The following is a 23,666-nucleotide window of genomic DNA, read 5'->3' as shown; positions in this document are numbered from 1 at the left end:
TCTGTCCTATACAGTATGACTTGGAATCGATTCAAAAGCAACAAGTTTAGTTTCTTGGTTTTTATGCACATAGTTAAGGACCTAATTACAATAATATTATATTTCAGTGAGGAAAACTGACTTTAAATATAAAATCTTATATTGTCAACAACTACTTAGGAGTTGAAGAAAGACACTGCAAGGAAAGCTAATGGCTAGAAAAATGGTAATTCATTATATTGTCAAAAAAGTAAAAAAAAAAAGAATAGCAATTATTGCTGGCAAATATGTGTGGGAAAAGGCATCCTAGTGTAAGCTGTCTTTTTGGAAACTAATTAGGAAATATCTTGTAAAATTAAAAATACTATATCCCTTGGTCCAGCAATCTTAGTTGTTTGTGAGTAATCTGTCCTATTAAAATAAAAGCACCATGTACAGGGTATATGAACAACATTTTAATTCCAGCATCCTTTATGACGGTGAGAAACTGGATACTTCGATGTTCCCCAACAGAGGAATGTTTGAATAAATTGTGGTATATCCATACAATGGAATATTATACAGCTACTTAAAGGAATGAGTTAGATCTTTTGATCTGGAGGATATTCATGATTTATTTGCTGAGTAGGGAAAAAAACTCAGAAAAATATATACAGTGTGAGCTGCATTTAATAACAGAAACTCAACCCAACAATGCAAAAATCAAACCGCCACTGCCACCTTTTCCCTAATACATGTCGTCTGAGCATGTTGGACCAGGTGGAAGGACACACATCAGATTATCAGTTACTTTAGTAAATGGAATGAGAGGGAATTATTACTCATAAAAATGTAGTACTTCAATTATTGTGGTAAATGCTTAATTTTATAATCTTAGAGACTTTAAAGCTTTAAAAAAGTGTATAAAAGGAATTTCTGTTTAACAATGGGAACTTTCTCCTTTCCCTAATACCTATTGTGATAAAAACAACAATGTAAGAGCAAAAACAAAATGATTTATCAGTAATAACTGACCAAGGAAAGAAGATCTTGTCTCTTAAATCTGAAAAAATTAGGGTCCATGAATAATACAGAAAATTCTTGGTCCTTACAACTACTGACTGGAAGCATTCCTGGAAAAGTGAGTTGACAAAATCCTAAGAATACTCTTTAATACCCTCCGGTTGGGAGAAACAAGGATTTTAGAGAGAATGGGCAAGCAGGGGGTAGGGGGTGTGGGGAAAGGGGCAGGAATCAAGATAAAATGCTATTATCTTCCCCTTCATTATCTCTGTAGAGGCAGGAAAACCTGGCAGGATTGACATTTTCCAAAGCTCAATAGTATTTTTGGAGAATGATCCTCCGCCATCTCCCCTAATAATAGGGTAAACTCTCTACTTGGTGAAGTGAACCACAGAATAGAATATTTTATAAGTTTTCACATTTGATAAAGGCTGCACCCAACCGCATCTGCCTCTTGCTTTCTTCTTGTGCCTTCAGACTATAGAAAAGTACAAATATCACAACATTCAGTCCTCGAACTAAGGGTGGAAAGGGTGTTAAGGAGAATTCACCCAACTGTATCAGAGCAGAAAACACTGATGGCACAGTGGTTAAGAGCTACAGCTGCTAACCAAAAGGTCAGCAGTTCGAACCCACCAGGCACTCCTTGGACACTCTAATGGGCAGTTCCACTCCATTCTATAGGGTCGCTATGAGTCGGAATTGAGGCAATGGGTTTGGTTTGTTTTTTTTTTATATCAGAGCAACATAAAGCCTGGGTAAGATCATCCATGCTTACAATGATAAAGATAAAAATCAATGGTGTGACAGCCACACAAAAGAAAGGAAGACAGGCAAGAAGGCAGGAAAAAGTTAGCAGAAGACCAAGAACCCAGTATAGGGGATAAACAACCCAAGGAACAGAAGAGCATTCTCCAAGAAGGCTTTACATGAGACGTAATTAAGAACATGAACTCAATAAAGGTTCAAAGGGCTTAAAAATGAGATAAAGGTCCAAAGATGGCAGAGCTAAGAAAACAAATGGTGGAAGAAAGCACCGCCCTTACTGAATTATTACTGTGTGCCATTGAGGTGGTTCTAACTCATAGTGACCCCACGTACACGAGAACGAAACACTGCCCGGTCTTGCTCCATCCTCACAATCATTGCTACGTTTGAACCCATTTTTGTAGCCATTGTGTCGATCCATCTTGTGGAGTGTCTTCCTCTCTTATGTCACCCCTCTACCTTACCAAGCATGATGTCCTTCTCCAGGGACTGATAACATATCTGAAGTACATAAGAAAGTCTGGCCATTCTTGCTTCTAAGGAGAATTCTGGCTGTATTTTCAAGATAGGTTTATTCGTTCTTCTGGCAGTCCGTGGTATATTCAATATTCTTTGCCAACACCATAATTACAAACTAGGGAAAGTATGGAACAGACTTGGTGAAAATGGAGTGATACATAACCCACATGAAGGCAAACCTCTCATTTATAAGCTGAAGAGGCTTTTTAAGAGGGTGGTATGCCATTTGGGTATCACCCTCGAGGCCCACCTGAACATGTATCAGCATGAACATAGAACTTGCTATCCCAGAAGAAAAAATACACCTACGTTTGTGGATCCAAACTTGAACCATAAGCACACTTGGTAACATTGCTGTTGTAGAACATTTTGTATTCCTCTTGGCAGAACACAACCAGCAGAGCCCGACTGAGGTGATCCTTAAGTTTATAACCAGACTGTCGATTTGACCTTTGCTCCATGGGTGTATTTCTCTCCAATCAGGTTGCAAAGGAGTGGCTTCCTTTTCTGAACAGAAATAATGTTTTTAGGGTGTAGCTTTCATTTGAAATGTGTAGTAGTGCTTGAGGACAAGGTCATAAACAAGTTGTTTTTGTTTAAATAGCTGTCCTCTGCATGGAGTGGGGCTTGCAGCTTTTCCTCACCTTTGTTGAGCAGGAAGTGGGACTACTGAAGGCCAAGGTTGGAGATCTCATGCTTTATCTTCTTGATAAAGCAGGGAACGATTATGCATGAATAATACTGAAATAACATTCAAAGTACACTTTCACTGTAACCACCTAGAAAACCTGGGAGCTGTGTGTAAAGAGCCTGGGAATCCACAGGCTTGGGGTAGAGCTGGGATTGAAACGAGAGGTTTCCTTTCCCTCTTGTGTCAAATGAGGGTTGGGGCAGGATTATTTCTATGGGCTCTTCCCACTTGAACATTCTGCCTCCTGTGTATCTAACTGAAGATACACTCCCTGCCATTGGCTTTCGTTCAGGCTTCATAAAGGGAATGTTTTAATGCATCATTCCTTTTCTATTAACGTTTACAAATTAACAGTATTATATATTGAAAACTTATTTGTTAAGCTCTACATTTCTACATATATCTACCTGATTTAATTCTTATGTTATGATTCTGAGGGTAAAGTATTATAATACCAAATATATACATGAGGAAACACACACGCAAATGTTGGCAGTTGCTCAAGATCACACGGTAAGTGGTAGAGTGGGAACTTAAACCCAGACTAACTCTCAAGGCCAAGCTCTTAACCAGTAGACCGGTTAGACTATATCTGGTATGAAAAGATTAGTATCAATGGTTTCTTGTACCTTATCAGGAGTCCCTGGGTGATGCGAATGGTTAACACTCTTGGCTGCTAGGCAAAAGGTTGGTAGTTCAAGTCCACCCAGAGGCTCCTTGGAAGAAAGGTCTGGTGATCTATTTCTGAAAAATCCGCCACTGAAAACCCAAGGGAGCATATGTGGGGTTGCCACGAGTCACAGTCGACTCATTAGCCGTTTTTTAAATATTATCAGAATTTTAGTCTTTGCTAGAAGAGTAATGTGATTAAAGAACCACCTTATTAGAAACCCCAACACTTCAGAAATGTGCCCTTTGCCTTGTGTGGCTTGAAGTCGTGGAGGTACTCCAGTAGCTGGGAGCAGCAGCGCATAGTTGTGTTGGGAGGGCCTGGCCTTTCATCTGGCAAGTTTCAAAGGGAGCAGAGTTGAAAGCAGTGGCCTGTGATTAGGAAAATCATTACCGAGTGAGATTACACACATGCTACTTTACATTTGTGTAGTACCCATGCAACTTTTGCTCGGACCAGTGGTTCTCAAAGCGTAGTCCACAGATTCCTGAGACCTTTTTGGGGGATCCGCCAGGATGAGACTATTTTCATAATACTAAGATGTTATTTGGCTCTTTCATTGCATTGATATTTGCAGTCATGGTGCAAAAGTTAAGAGTGAGCGAAACTGCTGGAACCTTAGCACAAGTCAAGGTAGTGGCACCAAACTACCGGTAATAGTCATCACATTCATCGGCAAGCACTTACAGAAAAAACAAAAAAAGATCCTGTTTCACTTCAGAATGTCCTTGAGGAATCAGTAAAGAAACAGTAATTTTATTAATCATGACCCTTAACTCATGGGACACAAAATGAGAAATGCACACATAGCACCTGCATCCCGAAGTACAGAGACTGCCTCGATGAAAAGTAGTTGACAAAAAAGTAGCTGTTTTTCTCATGGAACACTGTTTTCACTGGAAGGATCAACTGACAAACTATGGTTCTTTGGCAGGAATTTTCCTGAGAAATGAACAAAGTGAGCCTGTCACTTTAAAGAAAACAACAGACAGTATTTATTGCCAATGATAAAATTCTAACTTTCAAGCAAAAATTAGAATTTTGGAAAACTTGTATGAGCTGAACTTAGACCTTTTTGAGGAGACTGGCACTGACATTAACAAATGTAATTTTTGATAATATGTAATAAAATATGTCAGCATTTGGAAGGTCTACATACACTACAGCAGTACTAGTTACGTAGTAGTGACATAGTTCACTACTACGTCAGTCCACCAGTGATCCAGCATTTTCTAAGCAGTCAATGTATGATGCTATAAAATCACGCATGGGTAAAAAAGCCACTCAAAGTGCAAACAGGCTAATGGATTTTAATGTAATAAGTATGAAAAGCTCGTTCATATAGTTTTAGATTCCATACTGCAATTAATCTTTAAGAAATTATTATCCACGATTATGTGAATAGGCTATTAAAATACTCCCTTTTCTAAACACGTATCTGTGTGAGGCTGGATTTTTTTCATATGCTTCAACCAAGACAACTTATCACAACAGACTGAATGCAGAAGCAGATGAGAATTCAGCTGTCTTCTATTAAGCCAGGTAATAAACAGATTTGCAAAAACGATAAAACAATTCCTCTCTCCTCACTAAAATTTTTGTTTAGAAACGCTTTTCACAGATTTACGTAACATGTTAATATATAATGGTTTTATCATTGTTATTTTTAAGTGAATTAATTTATATTCTAAATGTCTGTTTTAATTTCTAAAATGATGACTGTTGAGAGATTTACACCATATGAACGTAAGTTCTTTGCAGTCCTTGGTAATTTTTAAGGGCCAAGGGGGTCTTAAGACCAAAAAGTTAGGAAGCGCTACCTCAGACCCTCACAATCCTCAGAGGCAGGGGTTGACAGGAAAAACCAATGCATAGGAAGCGCTCGAACAAGAGGTTTTAGAAATTTCCATGCTGGTTAAAGCTGCAGTCTCCCAATTCCTACTCCAGGATGCTCCAAATTATGCTCTTTCTGAGTGTGGTACTTGGCCTGGTGCTAGTTCTAGCAAAAGTCAAAAGGGAAAATACATAAAGATGAGCTTCGCAAATGAGTTGGAAAAAATGAGAACATCCATAAGGCAAAAAGGCTAACCCAATGCTGGGCCAACTCCCTCGAACTGCTTCCTCCTTGGATATTCCGCATGGGCCAAAATGGGGCATGCGGGGGATATTTTGCCTAACTGGTGGAAAAGGACTTACTGATGATCATTTGCATATTTGTCCTTTAAACTCTGAAAGAACTTGCGTCTGAGAATTCTGAAACGCCTGCCTTGACTACAACCTGTTTTCAGGGCTATGAGAACTATGAATGATAATGCATTAAAGAAATGTCCTGGGCTTTCTTCTCTTTCAACTGGCTCTTCTGTCTCTAAAATGGACTTGTGTTGAGGTGGAATCTGCAATAACTATAATATCCTTAAATTCGGGACTCTGCTGTTCAAGCTTAAAATGAACTGGGATTTTTGGTTCATGTCTTCAGAAAGAGGAACAATAAAATCACCAAAGCAGCCTAAACAAAGTTAACAAATACTTTCTACACTCTCCTTTGCAGGGAATGTGGTCTTAAAACCAAACACGCTAATAACAGTAAGAAAAGGCCTTGTGAGTTCTAACACTCGGTTGAAGACTGAACTGGAAAGACTAGAGATGCAGCTGGGGTGCTAGGCTTCCAGGAGAGGGGCAGGACCCTGGGTACTGGAATACTCCTGACGTGAACACAGGAGGAGTAGGATATATGTATTCCCACTAGTGAATAATTTGCCATTGCTTACTTTTCACAATATAGACGGGGAATAAGGCTCAAGAAAAAAAGAAACGAAAGCATGCAGGAATGTCTTCTACAGGTATGGCAGCGAAGCTTAAGTCAGGTTGGAGGGTGGTGTCTCCTGGAAGTCACCTCTCCCTGCTGCCGCTCACACAGACTCAGCAGGCCCCAGGAATCCAGCAAAGTTGGGAGGCTCAGAATGCAGAAAGCCTGTTTCTTTAAGGGTGGATAAAACTAGAACTCGAACTAGAACGCTGGCAACCAACATCTTTGCAATCTCAAGCAGATGCTTCTGAATGATAACCACAAGTTTAGGGAATGATTAGACCTCAGGGTTTTTTATTTTTCTTTCTCTGAAGAACTGGCTTAAAACCCTTTTTTTTTTTTGGTAGTAAATAGTAGGTAATTATTTGAAATGGGAAAAAAAAAAAAAAAACTTAAGTACCTGGACTATTGCATTTAATCATGTATTGTAATTGTGTTACTCTACCTTTTTGCATCAGAGACAGATATACAATGAACATTCAGGTATCACAGATTGCACACTAGATAGTAATTCTTCAGGCCTTTTACATAACCACCAAAAACAGATTTTGGATTCTGCAATATAGTACAAAAGTCCACAATCAATCCAGTCTTAGCCAGTATCTTCAATTTACTTCTGTTGCTGTACAAATAATTGGCCATTACTAGGGCTTACAAGTTAATAACAGGACAAAAAAATATACATTGCACTGACACAAAAAGTCAGCTGTGTTAATAGTCATGCAACAAGTAACCAAACTTGCTGAAATTAAAAATACTTTCTAAAAACAGTTTTAACGGCATAAATATTTTATACACAGTTCATTTACCAAAACAAAATGTCTTTAAATGATACAAAGCAAAAATAAGTTTCTACCAACTTTATACATAAGAAAGTGCAAAATAACTTATCTAGAGTGTTTTCCTATTATCCAGACAGATGGCTGCTACGGGCAGCTATTCACTTCAAAAGCTTGACATGATAGTTGTACATGACATACAAATGTTAGAATACATGGATGAATAAATGGATGGAGGGATGGGTGAATTAATGAATGAATGAACAAACAAACTACAAATATCAGGCAGGATCCCTGTGAGGTACTCTCAGAGAAAGAATACAGACCACTGAAAGGTGAATGTACATGTTAAGAATATACATTGGTAAACGAATTTACATGAAACACAGAAGTTTATCCAAGGAAACACGTTTATGTATGTGAGTGTATTTGCAACGTGTGAGTGATTTTGTGACTTCTGCATTGGAAGCAAAAAGAAAAGAAATTCCATTGAACAAAGCAGTTGCCCACAGCACCAGCTGCCAAGAGGAAATACTATCATGAGGGTTTTGGTTTCCACCTTCTAGTTATGGAAGTTGTGTTGGAAAGTTTGAAAGTGTTTATCCCATATAACTTATTACATACAGGAATAACCTTTAAGTAATTACACACACACATTCATGTATTCAAGTCTTTAAAGAACACCTCTGCCACTGGGTTTGGGGTAAACATGGTTCAGGGACAAAGTGAGGATGCTTCTCTTCCAAGGTGTAGAATAACACTCGTGCATCTCTGCTATAGGGCCAGACAGGGGCCACACCCTATGATTATGTGGTCACACCATTTCTGCAACTGTTTTACATCCAGCATAATTTATCAGAATTGAAGTCAGATGATGATGGGGGATGGGGAACACAGGGAGGAAGAGTGAGACACAGAAAGGAAAACAGAACACAACTTTTCTTCAAGTTGAAGTATTAATGCCAATAATCCTTTTATTAACGAGTATATTTGAACTTTTAGAAATGGAAGTGTTTTAATCAATTTTGATATGTAATCATAGACTGTAGGCTCAAACCTAGGTAAATAAAGATTTTAATTTAGTAAGCATAAGGCACTAATACAGCCTTTATATTTTCTCTTGGAGACCTAGTTATCAGGAAGAACAAATTTGTTCTTAAGCTGGTTTCAGCCCATTAGGTACAGATTATTATTGTACCAAACGCCTATTTTTGAACGCATGTGCATATATGTGCATTTTAGTGCATAAGTGTGCCTGTCACCAGGGCCTAAAGATGAAACGTCGGGAAAGCCAAAGCCACTGTCCTTTGTGTGATACTCCATGAGGGCATGAAGGCCTGTCCTTCCTTTCTCGGGCCAGTAATGATCCTACATTTTTCAAATCACAGGGCTTTTAGAATTGTTCATAATATTATCACTAAAATACCTGAAAATGTTAAAATCTAGATTGTTTCATTTGTTTTATATATATATGTACATAACACACATTTTAAAAAATCCCACCACCAAAGCCTTTTTCCTGTAAACTAAGCTTATCTCTTAGCCTCACCAGCTTTAACCCCCCAGATTTGTGTGTTCTGTATCCAACCAGTAGAACAAATTAAATAACTAAATATTAAAATACTGTAATTATATTCATAGCAAAAACAGAAATATAGACATTGATACAGTATAAATCTCACTGTTTTCAGGTAGATGGCATTAATGATAAAGGTTAATCTTAAGCAGTTCTGACATGATCCAGTTTTACAACAAGGTTTACAGGTTAATTCTGTACACTTTTTTTCTTTTTTTACCCTTTGTTTTGAAAATAAGCTATAGTAGAACATGAGTGTCACCAAAGACACATACTTACTATGTTCTATGTAAGAGGAGCTAATTTCAGGTTACATGCACGTACGTTTCCATTAGTTGAGGCAGGACTGGTTCCTGTACTATGTCGGTCAACTGACCGTCTTTTATGCGATGCAAAGGTATGCTATGACCAAACAGCAGTCTACATATAAAGTTTAAGAGGGGCCTTATTACATAAGAACAACACTGAGGTGGTGTGTAGCCAGGTGCAAAACGCCCAAAGATTGCCAGGTTATCTTACAGCTGGAATCCTCTTCTCCCACACTGTTTCCTAAAGAAGGTCCACTTTATTTTGGTTACTAGCCTAGTTGGAGTGGAGATACTGCGGGCAACTTGAAAGAAAGGACATCAGGCACACAGGCTGGGTTTGAAAGGAAAAAAAAGACCACAGATAATGTCTTCGAGGATTTAAAAAAACATATTTATAATTAATTGGTAAATGAGAGATGTCAGACAAACCGTAAGTAGCTCATTGAGTTAGTGGTTTAGTTTGAAGCCTCATGTTACAGGCATAAGTCCTTATTTAGAAAAAAAAAGGCCTTTGTATCTATTTACAATATACAGTTACTTGCAAAGAAGTCAGATTTACAACCATCTTCTAAAAGCCTTTTTGTTGGTGGTGTTGTTGGCTTTTCCAAATAAGGATGAGTTGCTCTACAAAAATGAGACGCAAGAAAAGACAGGAAGGGAGGATTTCGCGTACCTCTCTCGACAGCTATCGTGAACAGGGAGAAGGGAATATCGAAAATGATGCTCCTGGGAGCCACCTCATATTCTTCTTGGGCTGTTCACCTGAATAGCGTTTGCCCCGTTACTGTACTCTACACCCGTTTCTTCAATGATCCCTTTGAATTCAGCACTTCAAACACACGGTATGAAGAGATGTGTAAACGGAGACTGCTTCAGTGCCTCCCGAGAGCTGCGGGCTGGGACAGGGGAATCGCAAAGGGGTCCTACAGACCATGGTCTCCACTCGGCTTGTTGAATCTTCAACAATTTCGGGGCCCATCCTCTGAACCTCTCTCATGCTGTAAGTTGTAGTAACAGTTCTGACAAACACGCACTGGAGACGAGATTTTCAAGCGTTTGATTTCTGACTGAAATCGACTGCACCTAATGGGAAGGAAAAAAAATCAATTAGTTATAGGCTGTCTCCTTCTTTGAAGGCCGTGGCCAAAAATGCTAATTTAAAATCAAATGGAAAGCTTGCAGTGTAAGGCCAAAGGCCACGTAATGCCAGGAGAATGTGAAAGACCACAAGGGGTTTGTGTTCACGTGGTTGACGAAGGGCCCAAAGGAACGTTACATCATTTCTTTCAGTCTATGAAGAAAAGGAATATTAAACCAGGGCAAGCTAAAGTTAAGTGTTTCCTACAGGATGAGGCCAAGGAGTCTAAATAGCTGTGAGGCCGTTGTGCCTGTGTGGGACTGGTTCCCATTCCGTGTAAACTTGGGAGGTTTGTGAAAGTCTTTACTTGGAGCTTGACCCTTTCCTCTTGGCCGGAAGACTCATTGCCCATTTTAAAAGACATTCTGGACACTATCAAGTTCCTTTGGGCTTTTTAAACATTTTGGTAGCCTGCCTTTTCTGTTTGGTCCAGATGTTCTCTATAAGGAGTAATAAATTTGACTATATCAAAGTTAAAAACTTGCGTGTCAGAAACACATATACAAAGTTACAACACAAGATACGGATTGACAGAAGATACTTGTAAGATGTATAAAACACAAAGGGTTAGAGACCAGAATATATAAAGAATTTCTCAATTAAAAATGGGCAAAGAGTTACCTAAGAGAAAACTCAAATGGCCAACAAGCATATGAAAAGATGTTCACTCTCTCCAGCATTGCAAGTTAAAACAACAAAGTATTATTTCTTACCTATCAGATTGGCAAAGACATTTGGCAATACCAAGCATGAGTAAGAATTTGGAGAACATCCATATTTAGCTGGAGGGAGTGTACACTGCTACTACTGTTTTGGAAAGCAATTTGGCAAAATCTAGGTAAGCCGTAGAGTCCCTGGGTGATGAAAATGGTTAATGCCCTCGGCTGCTATACAAAAGGTTGAGTCCACCCAGTGGCACTTCAGAAGAAAGGCCTGGCAATCTACTTTCAAACAGTCAGTTACTGAAAACCCCACGGAGCACAGTTCTACTCTGAGACACATGACAACTAATTGGTTGAGCTGATTGAGTTAAGTTCAAGGGTTTGTCTGTGATCTATCATTCCATTGTGAGGTATCTCCTCTACAGAAACTCCAGCATATGTATTAAAAGGGCATTTATGAGGGTGTGTATAGCAACATTGTATTTATAGTACCAATAAAATCGAAAAAATACCTTAAGAGTCCACCAAAAGGGAAATAAAGTCTGATATAATTACACAATAAAATACCTGACAGCAGTTAAAATGAACAATAATAGACGCCTAGAATAATAGCTAACAACGCGAATGAATCTCAGAAACAATGTTGAATAGAAAAAGCAAGTTACAGAAGGACACATACAAGATGATACCACATAAAACAAAACTGTGTTATTTAAGAGATAACACATGCTCATGAAAACTATTACAAGTAATTGAGAAGAGAAGAAGCTTCTCTGGGTGAAGAAGGGGTCTATGACTGGTGAAGGGCTGAAAAGAGGGCTTAAAACCCGTCTGCAGTGTTTTATGCACACAGTTCCCACAGACGCTTCTAAAGCAGATACAAAATACCAGCACCTGCCCGTCCTAACCACGGGCGACCAGGTGTCGGAGGCTATTGTTTCTGTACTTTAGGAATACTTTATAATTATGGTAATAAAAAAGAACAAAGTGAAGACTGGCTTATATTAACACGGCACACTGTAGGGGGAACATCAGAACAAATGAGAAAGTGAGTATAGGGCATAATTAACGTTCTTAGAGTCTAATCCATGGACAATCAAAAGGCACATATCCTGTCTTACTTCTGGCAGAAGAGCTGACCGCAGTTCCTACAATGGTGTCGTCTTTCTGTGAGAGAAAACCGCACCGAGCAGCCCGAACAGCTGTCCCCTCCTTCATCCTTCACCCAGTGGTCAGCAGCAGAACGGCCTGGCTGGTCACTCACAGACCAGCTGAAAACTCGGCCTCGACTATCCCCGACGAGGATCCTGCTGTGATCCCTGCAGGAGACCAACACAGAAAGTCACCTCATGGAAAGGCCTCTGCACTGCCACCTGGCTGAATGAATCCCTCCTTCCTGTTCTTCAGTGATTTGCTTCTCCCGGCTCTACGGTGCTCAGTGTGTGTGTGTATGTATGTGTATGTGTGCACGTTTCAGCCTCAGTATGTGGGAGGGTGCAGGGAGGGTCATGGGGACGGATGGTGATTCACTCAGGGGAAGGAAGTATAAAGGACAGAAATAGAACTGAGCCTGATTTTACATTCCTGTCTCAGCTCTCTTTGGATTAAGTCTTCTGTACCTTTGAAGAGCAGAGAAGAAAAAGATTTTATTTTACTTTGAATTCAGAATTAAAATTCACACAGTGGCAGGGTTCTTCTTTGGCTCTGTCTTTCTGAGCCACACATGACAATACAAATGAAATCTGTTTTCTCCCAAAGACTGGTCTAGCGTGTGTGGCCCCTGGCTAAACAAATGATTGTTGGAGAGATAACTGAAGAAGCTGGACACTTACTTGGAGATGCCTAAGGCGGTGATCTCAGCAGGATGTGCGTTGTCCTTTCGATCAAAGGCTGTGTGCATAGTGAGCTTGCTCCTGAACACCAGCTGCCGCTCCCACCTGTACCCTGGGGAGGAAAATTGGAAGACATGACTTCATTTGGTCAGTGTGCCCTAACGCTATAGTCGTAAAAGCTAGGATACTTCAAAATACAGCGGCAGCAGCTTTTCAAGTTCTCAGCAGATGTTGTGTCCGTTGAAGGTAATATAATCTATCTTAACATTAATCATGGGCCACATCAGAGAGTACCCCATTTTCAAAGACAAACTGGAGAGAAGGGGGCATCTTCAATCCAAGAAGATGTATACAGTTTCTCCAACTGAGGACCTTGCCTCTCACTCTGTTATCTTGGCAGAGGTATCTGAGAATGCAGTTTTATTTATTTAATGGTAATAAATCAACTTTTAAAAGCTGATTTGTGAATGAATTCAATTTTTGGTTTGAGGCATTTTTCTCTAAAAAATGTTCCACATATTGTAAACACCGTGGTGGGATACCATCTCTAAGTCCACTTTACACAAGAAGAAACGTGAAAGGCCTTCTCAGGGCACATCAGGACTCGGGCCCAGGGACTGCTGGACCCCACCTATCTTGATCTACACACGTACCACCTACAGAGAATGAGAAAGAGTTCAAGTTACCAGGTTTCAATCTGCTATAATTCCGCACTTCAGTAGGATTGGAGTGGGGGTGGTTGAGGGGACCCTGCAGATGGGCTCTGGTCTGGCCCTCTGAGTAGTTCACAAATATGAAGCCGTCTTTCTCATCTAGGCTGAGCTGATCAGACCAGCGCCTGGTGTCATCAGAGACGCTGTCTATAAACCAGGTGGCCGTAGCTTGGCAGGAGGCTGTCCTGGGCCTGTGGATGGTGCTGCTGGGCTGGCTGGGTGGCTCCTTGGGGTCCTGGCTGACACTCTGCTCCTCTGCTTCCGAATCGCTACTGTCTTCATCTTGGGCTTCCTGCCCTGTGTGATACACATACATTGCATTTAGATCTAGCTTGTCCCACTGGTATTTTTTCCTACCAGTTAAGACACAATATTGAAACCTAAGTGTAACAATAAAAGAAAAAAAAAAAAGAAGTAGGATTTTTCGCTGGATTACAGATAGCAAAAAAAGGAGAGAATTTCTCAAAGACTTCATAGGATACTTTTTGGCCAAAATCTTTAGCCTGGCATTCAGTCTTTCACAACCTGGCCAAAACCTGCCTTTGCAAATTTCTTGTTATGCCCCTCACGCTCCCTACCACCCTCCAGCTAGATGGCACCCGATGTTCTCCACACAGCCTGTTCCTCTTTACACCTTGCTATATACTCCTAATCGCTCTCCCCCTAATGAGACAGCATACTCCTTCCCTCCACTCTCTCTGTTTTCATGTCCATTAGGCCAGCTTCTGATCCCCTCTGCTCTCTTATCATCCCTCCAGACTGGAGATGCCAACATAGTCTCATGTGTCTACTTGATCCAAGGTGCTCATTCTTCACCAGTATCATTTTCTGTCTTATAGTCCAGTCCAATCCCTGTCTGAAGAGTTGGCTTTGGGAATGGCTCCTGTCTTGGGCTAACAGAAGGTCTGGGGACCATGACCTCTGGGGTCCTTCTAGTCTCAGTCAGACCATTAAGTCTGGTCTTCGTAGGGAATTTGGGGTCTGCATCCCACTGCTCTCCTGCTCCCTCAGGGGTATTCTCTTGTGCTCCCCGTTGGAACAGTCATTGGTTGTAGCTGGGCACCATCTAGTTCTTCTGGTCTCAGGCTGATGTAGCCTCTGGTTTATGTGGTCCTTTCTGTTTCTTGGGCTCATAATTATGCTGTGTCTTTGGTGTTCTTCATTCTCCTTTGCTCCAAGTCGGTTGAGAACCATTGATGCATCTTAGGTGGCTGATTGCCAGTTTTTAAGACCCCAGATGCTACTCTGCAAAGTCACCAGGCTTCTTAATCCTGTGTCTGACACCCAACAAGAAACTCTGAATATTCACTGAATTAAACTGAATTTTTATGTCCCCAAACACTTAGGTGACCTTTTGGGTGGAGCTGCAATTGACTATGTAAAGATTTATATACATTAAGGTAATACAAGCATTGAAGTGTCCTGCCCACAGGATCTTTTCTGTTTTCTGCATGGAAAGTACAGACTATTTTGGCATACATATATGGATTTGTGTCTTTGCTTTTCCCTTAGTAACTCCATCACATAGTCAAACTTGAATTCTTAGCGTACAGAAATTAATCACTGAAAGGCAATCTAAATGTCAAACTTAAAACCCTGCTCCTTTCTGGAAAGCCAATCGTTCTAAATCAATTTTTCTCTATCTAGAGATGAGCAATCCAAAGCAGAGCTCCACCTGGCTTTATGGCACTGTTTCTAGTTGTTCTGTATAAAAACCATTTATTTCTTTATTTCGCTGAAAAATTTAAGTGCTTTACAAATAACAGGTTGTTGTTGTTAGTTGCCGTCCAATCGATTCTGACTTATGGCGACCCCATGTGTGCAGGGCAGAACTGTTTCATAAGGTTTTCAAGGTTGTAACCTTTTGGAAGCAGATCACCAGGCCTCACTTCTGAGGTGCCTCTGGGTGAGTCTGAACAACCAACCTTTTGGTAAATAGCTGAGAGCTTAACCATTTGTGCCACCCAGGCTTCAGTTTGAATTAATGCCCTCCTGAAAGTGGACTCTGGCCTGCCTCTGGGAATTACAAATACCATGCTGCATTCTCATCCAGACTGTGCTGGGTGAGAGGATGGGCGAAAGGAGATGTGGGACTGAGGTGCAGGCCACCTGACTTCTCCAGATTGACTGTGTTTTCAGAACTGAAAGTCCCAGATTTTGGTACTCCAGGAAGCTAGTAATTATATTTAGTATGGAATGTGGAACCCAAGAACAAGGTATTACCACACCGTGCTGTCCAGTGATCTAGAGAAAATCCCGGCGTGTCTGCCCTAAGGAATTACGCAATGGGTAGCTATTGTGTTTCTGAAACCAATGCCCAATTTCAGGTTCATGTTTATGTTGTATGATGTAACTTTATCCATGGTAACTTGCAAAAAAAACAAAAAGAAATTAAACTATTTGTTATGGATTGAATTATGCCCCTCCCAAGATATGTGCTGAAATCCTAACCCCTATTCCTGTAAATGAGGCCTGATGGCACCGTGGTTAAGAGCTCAGCTGCTAACCAAAAGGCTGGCAGTTTGTATCCATAAGCTGCTCTTTGGAAACCCTATGGGACAGTTCTATTCTGTCCTATAGGGTCGCTATGAGTTGGAATCAGCTCAATAGCAACAGGTTTTTTTGGAATTTTTTATACCTATAAATGGAGCCCTGGTGGCATAGTGGTTAAGCCCTCAGTTGCTAACCAAAAGATCGGTGGTTTGAACCCAACAGCAACTCCTCGGGAGAAAGATGTGGCAGTCTGCTTCCGTAATGATTAAAGCCTTGGAAACTCTAGGGGAGAGTTCTACTCTGTCCTATAGGGCCACTTTGAGGCAGCATCGATTCTATGGCAATAGGTTACACCTGCAAATATGACCCCGTTTGGAAAATAGGGGCTTCTTTTGTTATGTTAATGAAGCCTAGCCATTGCAGAGAGGGTCCCAAACCTCACTTCTGTGTTAAAAAAGAGCAGAACAGACAGAGATACACAGGGGTAAACTGCCATATGAAGACAGATATACATGGCACATGCCTCTACAAGCCCAGGAACTCCGAGGATTGCTAGCTACTAGAAGCTGAAATAGATTAAAAAATGACCTCCCCTAGAACCACGCCCTGAATTTAGACTTCTAGTCTCCTGAACTGTGAGAAAATAAATTTCTGTTCTTTAAAGCCACCCACTCATGGTATTTTCTGTTACAGCAGTACTGGGTAATTAAGACATTACTGAATAACATTTTAGAAAGTATTAAATACCTATTTGTGCTTCTGGACATTCTTCCTGCATTTCTAGGACTTCAACAGGCTCAGGAGCTGGTGTTTCAGGAACTTGTAAGAACTCCATTCTCCAAAACTGAATTTAAATAAGTATGAAGTTAAGAAACAGATTAAGGAAACATTAATATGCTACTGGGTGAATATGGGCCTTGGGGGACATTTAACAAATAACATAATTTGTATTATTTCATATAATTAGATTTCCCTGTATCTTGAAAAATATGGCAGGGGACTGCCTAACGTAAGTTAAAATGTGGCCCACAAGTGCTTTAAAAAAAAAAAAATCACTAAAAAAGCAAATGTGACAGTTTGCATGTATTATATTTATACTCAGCTTCATTGCAAGTAACACTAAAGGCAACTGACTTGCACATATTTTAGCAATATACTATGTAAGGCATAAAGAGTAATTCTTTCTTTGGTTAGTTTTGAATCAGAAGGTGTCAGTATCTTCATTTGACAAAAAGTCTAAAATAGAACTGAGATGGAAAGTCAAAGGAGCTGGGGTTATTTAGTTTAGAACAGTGCTTTTCAAACTGTTCTGTGAGATGTTAACAGGTGTTTCAAGGTGGAGGGAAAAGGACCGTGGCCAAGTAAGTTTGGAAACCAAGGTTTAACAAAGTAAGCTGCTTTGTTTCCTACAAAAACCTCCCAGAGCCTTGCGTGTGCTGAAGTACACTGTCAATCTCCAGGAAGGCAGAGAATATGCAGGACTCCCAAATTTATTTGGCTATGTGATTTTGTTATGTCTCACAGATTCAGTAATTTGAATCAGTACTCTGGAGAAAGCAGACTGGTGTGTGCAGTGTCTGAGGCAGAGGGTGTGGCGTGAGCTGATAACCTCATTGTCTCTAAGCCTGTGACAGTGACTAAAGAGATCAGTACTCGGCTGGTCTTTTAGAAAGACCACAACTCAAGAAAACAGGCACAAAGGAAAGCCTGAGAGAGAAAAATCCAAATATTTAAGCAGACTAAAACACGAACAATCTGTTGATTCTATTTTCTGTAGGGGCTCAACACAAAGAAAGCAATGCACTACACCTTGCTTAAAAGATTCAAGTGAAATCATGGAGGATTCTAGATAGGGAGTGACTTGAAGCCTCTGGAAGCCTTCTCTAGCACTGTGATTCTCCGTAGAAAGTCCTTTCTTACTGTGTTGTCCCTAAGATGACATTTGACTGGCCAAAATCCCAAAAATTATCATGCAATTTATGTTTTTTAGCAATCCCGTTGTGACATGGGAAGCATGTTTAAGTGACCCTCTCTGGCCCAGCTTGTCAGTGGTTACTAGTGCTAACGAAGCCTCTCAATAGGAAGAAGAGGCTGAGTCACTGATGTTGACTGTGTCTGATAATACAGTGGCCAAGGCTTGTCTGAATCAGAGCACGATTTGCTCAACAACATCACAGCCTCTACAGGTGTCCTTAAATGGTGGACAGCTTCACAAGTTTCAGGTAAGCCAGAGCAGCTAATATCCTAATGAGTTCTCCTCTCTGCTCACTTACCCGAACCACTCCATCCGAGTGTCCCGTGACTATGACATTCTGCGTGTCCCATTCGTTCATCTCTGACACGCAGCAGCAGACAATCTGCTGGCTCCTACCTGTGAATGTGTTCACACTCACGATAGGGTTCCCGTTAATGCTCCACACGTGGATGTATGTGCCAGCACAGGACACAATGTCCCCCTGAGGAGATAAAGAAAAACGCTTCATTCTGTTTGCTCCCTCTCACAACATACATTCTATTTTCAGAAGTAAACTGAGTCCATTAACTAGCTCTTAAAACACCTCTCAGTGATTAGATTAGTGACTGGGTAATTTCTGAGGTAACCTGGAACTCAGGGCTGGCTACTGTGGTGTGCTCACTCCGGCTTAAACAAATGCCCTTACAAAGGCCTCTTCAGTAATTCAAAGTTGAATGGAAGCCACAGCCAAGATGATCTCAGTGGAAACTAAAAGCAGAAGTCCTTTCTCTCAGTTTATGTCCCAAACACATTGCTGAAGAAAAAAAAAAAAAAATTGCCACTGACCTGACTCTGACTTACGGCAACCCCATGTGTGTCAGAGTAGAACTGTGTTCCACAGGATTTTTAATAGCTGATTGTTTTGGAAGTAGATCACCAGGCCTTTGTTCTGAAGAGCCTCTGGGTGGACTTGAACCTCCAACCTTTCGGCTGGCAGCCTAGCACTTAGCCAAGCATGTTATTCATTTGTCTCACTCAGGGACTCCTAGCTAGCGACAGCACACTGCTGAGCTGCTGAGTAATGGTTTTTCCCTGTCAAAGCCGTTTGCAATCTGAGGAGGTGACGGACTTCTCCTCTTACCGCCCATTGTTTACAAAACTTATTTGCACCTTTCGTTTAGAGGCACCTCCTCTTAATTAATGAAAGGATTCCCACCACCAATATCACAGGGCAGAAGAGGACTGTTCAGTCCACATGCAATTGTATCTCTCTTCAATGAATGAAAAGAAGACATCTTGGTAACACTGTTAACTTCCCATTTTAAAATTTGTATCCAAATGATAGGTGAAAGAAGAAAACTGATACATGGGTTACTTCTTGAAGAATTCAATAAAATCTAGGACTCCCTGAACTGATAACTCACATTTTCCTGAGTTTCAAAGACAGAGCAGAATAGCTTCTTCTACAAATTCTATCAGGCGGGGCTCTATCCCCAACTTGGAGATAAATACAAACCACTACTATTAAAGGAATTAAGATGCTTTCTGAAACATCTACTGTGTGTCAGTTAACAGTGGCAGACACTTAAGACATACAGTTTAATCCTTACAACCTTGTAAGGTTAGCTATTACCAGCCCTATTTTACAGAGGAAGAAAAACAAAAGAAACAAAAAAACAGCCAGTTGCCACTGGGTCAACTCTAACTCATGACAACCCCAGGTGTATCAAAGTAGAACTGTGCTCCACAGAGTTTTCAATGGCTGATTTTTCAGAAGTAAATTGCCAGGCTATTTTTTCAAAGTACCTCTGAGTAGACTCGAACTTTTAACTGTTCACTTAGCAGCTGAGTACGTTAACAGTCTGCACCACCTGGGGACTCCCCAAGGGATGAAAGTGAGGTGAGAAGAGCTTAAGTAACTTGCTTACATCACAGAGCTGATGGTCAAACTCAGCTCTTCCTAGCCCCAAAGCTTATGCACACATCATGCTACCTCTCTCATCTCTTAGTTGGTTTTCACGATGCTTTTGAAATGACCTGGTGAACTGTAGTAGAGTCCATAGACACATGAGAACCTATGAAAATTTGAAGACTGTCATCAAAAAAAAAAAAAAAAGCGGAAACAGTAGAAGCTGAATGGGGAGACGGGGTAGCATGATAATGAGGACAATTGTCTGTTCTGTTGTTGGTATCACTTCCCCTCCTTTCCTTTCTCCCTCCCTCTGCTCTTTATCTACCAAGAAGGCAAGATTCAGACCAAAACCCAAAGAAAAACAATAACCAATAAGTAAAGCATTACTGTGCCTTCCTCTGCATCTGTCACTAAACCATCCCTGACAATGAGTGTCAGCAGTTGAGCTTTAATTAGTAGCCTTTGTCTCTATGAGAGACAAGAGCCAGCTGCTCTATTCTGCACCAGGTAAGACTTTCTTCAATTATGCCAGGATGGCCTCCATTAGGGTGCATGAGAGCAAATCCTGTGGCTATGCAGCTGAGCTCTAAGAAGGGAAATTAAACGGCAGCTGCAAGGCGCCTCTGGCCCGAAATGTAGACTAAGGTAGGGCAGACTTGATAACCTGGTTGGAAAAACATACCAAGAAAAGAAATCTTTTCATGAGTTATTAAGAGATTATGAAAGTATTAAAAAAAAAAAAAAAAAACACTTTTGTAGTGTTTGCAGCAACCACTCCAATCCAGTCAGTGTGCACTGGCCCAAATACAACTGACACTAACTGAACCAGTTAAATTCTCAGTAAGAACCAAGAGGCTGACTCAGAGCAACACTGCTGGACCACAGCGGTTGTGCTGAGCTGACGTTCTGCAGAGCTCTTTAGGTGCAAACGTTTGCAGGACCAGCTCAAGGTGCTGTTTACAAAACATCTTAAGCTTTTCAAATGAACTTAAAAAGTAATTTGACTCTTCTGTTTCTCCACATGCCCCCATACTCATTCCCAACCGTGTAATATTATGATTTATCAACTAGACATCCTAAGCACCATTCACGAGAGCTCAATTCCTTTCTTTTTTGACTACGAGGTATTTGACTAAAAGCATACTGCCTAGTAACTTGTGGTAGAAATTAAAGATGCACCTTTCTCCAGTAGGAAAGCTGTTTCTGTGGGTGCTATGAAGGTCATTCACTGTCGTGGCTAGAACAACTGTGTCATGTGGTGAGAGCCTGGGATAAGGAGAGGGGCGCAGTGGGTACGCACTGCTAAGAAGTGATGAGGCTGGGGTGGGTTCCTGTTGATTTGCAGGCGTGTGCATCAACCACATGCTGATGTGATAACTTGTCTCTGGACACAGGGGCCTCAGTCTTTAAGTCTATGCTCAAGCCTCTCCTGCTTACCAACCCATCTTAGTAACAAATCCCCCTCCTGAACGCCTCAAGGGGCTCGGTCTACACGTAAGCTCCTAGGCCAGTGCATTTATTTTATTCTGATCTACTTATTTGTATGTAAAATATTTATTTTTGAGAAGAGATAATATACTTTTAGAATGTGGCACAATGGTTAAGAGACCAGCTGCTAACCAAAAGATCGGCAGTTCAAATCCACTAGCTGCTCCTTGGAAACTCTATGGGGCAGTCCTACTCTGTCCTATAGGGTCGCTATGAGTCAGAATTGATTTGACACCAACGGGTTCTGAAAATACTTCTATAATGATTTTTTTCTCTTGTTTGATTACCCAAATGTTACTCTTTTCACTTTACTTAATAAATAACTTAAATATGTTGCATAAAAAAATTTCAACAAAATTCTAACCTTCTTAACAAATCTACAACTTCCTTGGTTTTAAGAAAGCACATTCTAGAATGTTTTGTTTTACTTGAATCAAATCTTTTTCTCTTTGAAATAGGCAGCATTGAAGGGATTTTAAGTCAAAATAGCTCTCTGGGCTATAAACTTTAATGTCCACTTGCTTTTGCAAACAACACATGAAATAAGAAAAAAAATGTAGTTGTTTTTAGAAAATGAGCTCTTGTCAACTTAGAAAACATTTAGAATTAGTTTTTATTTAGGTTGGTCAGAACTAGTATCGTTAAACACAAACCACATGGGCAATATAGACTTACTGTTAGTTCATTGATACAGAGGGCAGAAACAGCAGCTCGATGGCCTCGGAGCTGGGTTAGAAAGGACAGTTTGTTCAAATCCCAAATGATGCAGGTTCGGTCTCGGGACCCACTCACGATTATGTGGTAGGCTAACGATGCTGTGGCGCAGGTGACAGTATCTGTGTGACCAAGCAAGGCCTAAGAATGAGAAAAGAAAAAGCCAGGATGATTACAGCGTCAGTGCCCCACAGTGACAGCAGATCTCAGATGCACTCGCAGGCAACAACGGGCAGGTGTGCTGGGGAGCTGGTGCTGGGGCCGTGGGTCTGGACGGTCTGGGAGTCAGACCTTTCTCTTTTGCTGACTGTCCTTGCCTCATCCCACCAGGTGGAAGAGAGAAGTCTGGAGTTCTCTGGAGGCTTTTGTCCATTTTTACATTACTACTTTCCTGGCACTAGGTTTTTTTTTTTTTTTTTTACTTTCCTGGACTTAGGAGGAAGGGAGAATGATAACTGCAATCCAGCTTGAGTTTCTTCATATTACTGTACATGGAGATGTCCTGATTATGACCCCAAAAGGAAAGACTTTAAGCTCTGAATCGATTCTTTCATGCCACCAACTCCTGCTAAGTCCACTCTAAGGAACTGCAGACAGTTTGATGGATTTTAAGAAAATGCAGGAGGCTGCAACCCATGGTCCTGGAAAGACAAAGGGAGAGGGTGGTCCTGATGTGTCAACCTGCCAAGGTCTAGTTATTCAACAGAAGACACGTGGACATGCTCTGTGCCCGAGAGGGGTTCCTTCTTCCAAGAAACAGGACCCAGGGAAATGGTGCTGTGGGAAAATGACTGAGCAATGTGAAGGAAAAGGTTCAGATTGCTGTTAGGAGTTCCTGAGTATTTAGAACATGCCATCTCCCCTGGCAGAAAAATTGCTTGCTTAAAATAATCAGTTGGCTTAAAATTTTGGTCATGCAGACATCCTTACTGTATGCTTAGCAAACCCCAGATGACTGTTTTAAGTAAGAAGTACTTCTACTGAGGGGTTACTGACACACTAGCTTCAAAGTCCATTTTCTAAATGGAAAACATTGATGAGCAGAGTTTAGATCCGCAAAATACACTGTCAGCTTTGTATCTCTTCATGTCAAGACTTTGTATCTCTTTAACATGGCTCATCTCAAGACCCAGCAACTCAATTACAGTTTTTGGTCAATACAGAGGGTTGGTGGTATAAGTACAAGGGATTTAATTCTATCCGCAGATATTTAACGTATCATGGTTTGGGTTTAGCTCTAAAATAGCTTTGGAGTCAGAACTAAATTTAAAACCTAGCTTCACCACTCAACGTGACTATGGGCACTCATCTTAACTTCTCTAAGCTGTGATTTTTTTCAGGTATAAGATAACCTTGCAGAGTTGTGAGGATTAGAGTTCACATTTTTAAACAATCAGCACAATGCCCAGCAGAGAGCACATGCTCAATAAATGATGGTACTATTGTTACACTACCTTTCAACTTTGTATCATAAAAAAAAAACGTATGCCCCATTGAGGAAAAGCTTATAGTAAATTCACTCAAAACTCAAATATTAGAAGATGGTGGCTAATATTATAAAAGGATTCTTGTTTTAAGTAAAAATTAATAACAGAATCATGTTGTTCTTGTCAGGCACCGTAGAGTCGGTTCCAACTCATAGAGACCCTACGCACAACAGAA

At 40.7% G+C, this 23,666-nt stretch overlaps 1 protein-coding gene across 7 annotated transcripts in view; it reads right to left on the bottom strand.

Annotated features, from left to right (window-relative positions):
• Positions 1-6,811: 6,811 nt before the first annotated feature.
• Positions 6,812-23,666, bottom strand: part of WDFY3 (WD repeat and FYVE domain containing 3) — a 351,994-nt gene continuing 335,139 nt past the window's right edge. For all 7 annotated transcript variants that reach the window (XM_049885821.1, XM_049885820.1, XM_049885824.1 and 4 more), the window contains 7 exons: positions 21,966-22,145; positions 18,210-18,392; positions 16,684-16,780; positions 13,417-13,740; positions 12,731-12,842; positions 12,020-12,217; positions 6,812-10,181 (listed from right to left, as the gene is read on the bottom strand). In XM_049885821.1, coding sequence (XP_049741778.1) covers positions 10,058-10,181; positions 12,020-12,217; positions 12,731-12,842; positions 13,417-13,740; positions 16,684-16,780; positions 18,210-18,392; positions 21,966-22,145 — 1,218 coding nt within the window. In that variant the 3' untranslated portion in view covers positions 6,812-10,057. The remainder of the gene's footprint in view (positions 10,182-12,019; positions 12,218-12,730; positions 12,843-13,416; positions 13,741-16,683; positions 16,781-18,209; positions 18,393-21,965; positions 22,146-23,666) is intronic.

The sequence above is a fragment of the Elephas maximus genome, chromosome 5 (genome assembly GCF_024166365.1).
Source record: "Elephas maximus indicus isolate mEleMax1 chromosome 5, mEleMax1 primary haplotype, whole genome shotgun sequence".
NCBI classification, from domain to species: domain Eukaryota; kingdom Metazoa; phylum Chordata; class Mammalia; order Proboscidea; family Elephantidae; genus Elephas; species Elephas maximus.
Note: the sequence above shows the minus strand (reverse complement) of the source record. Positions and strands in the feature narration are given on the sequence as shown.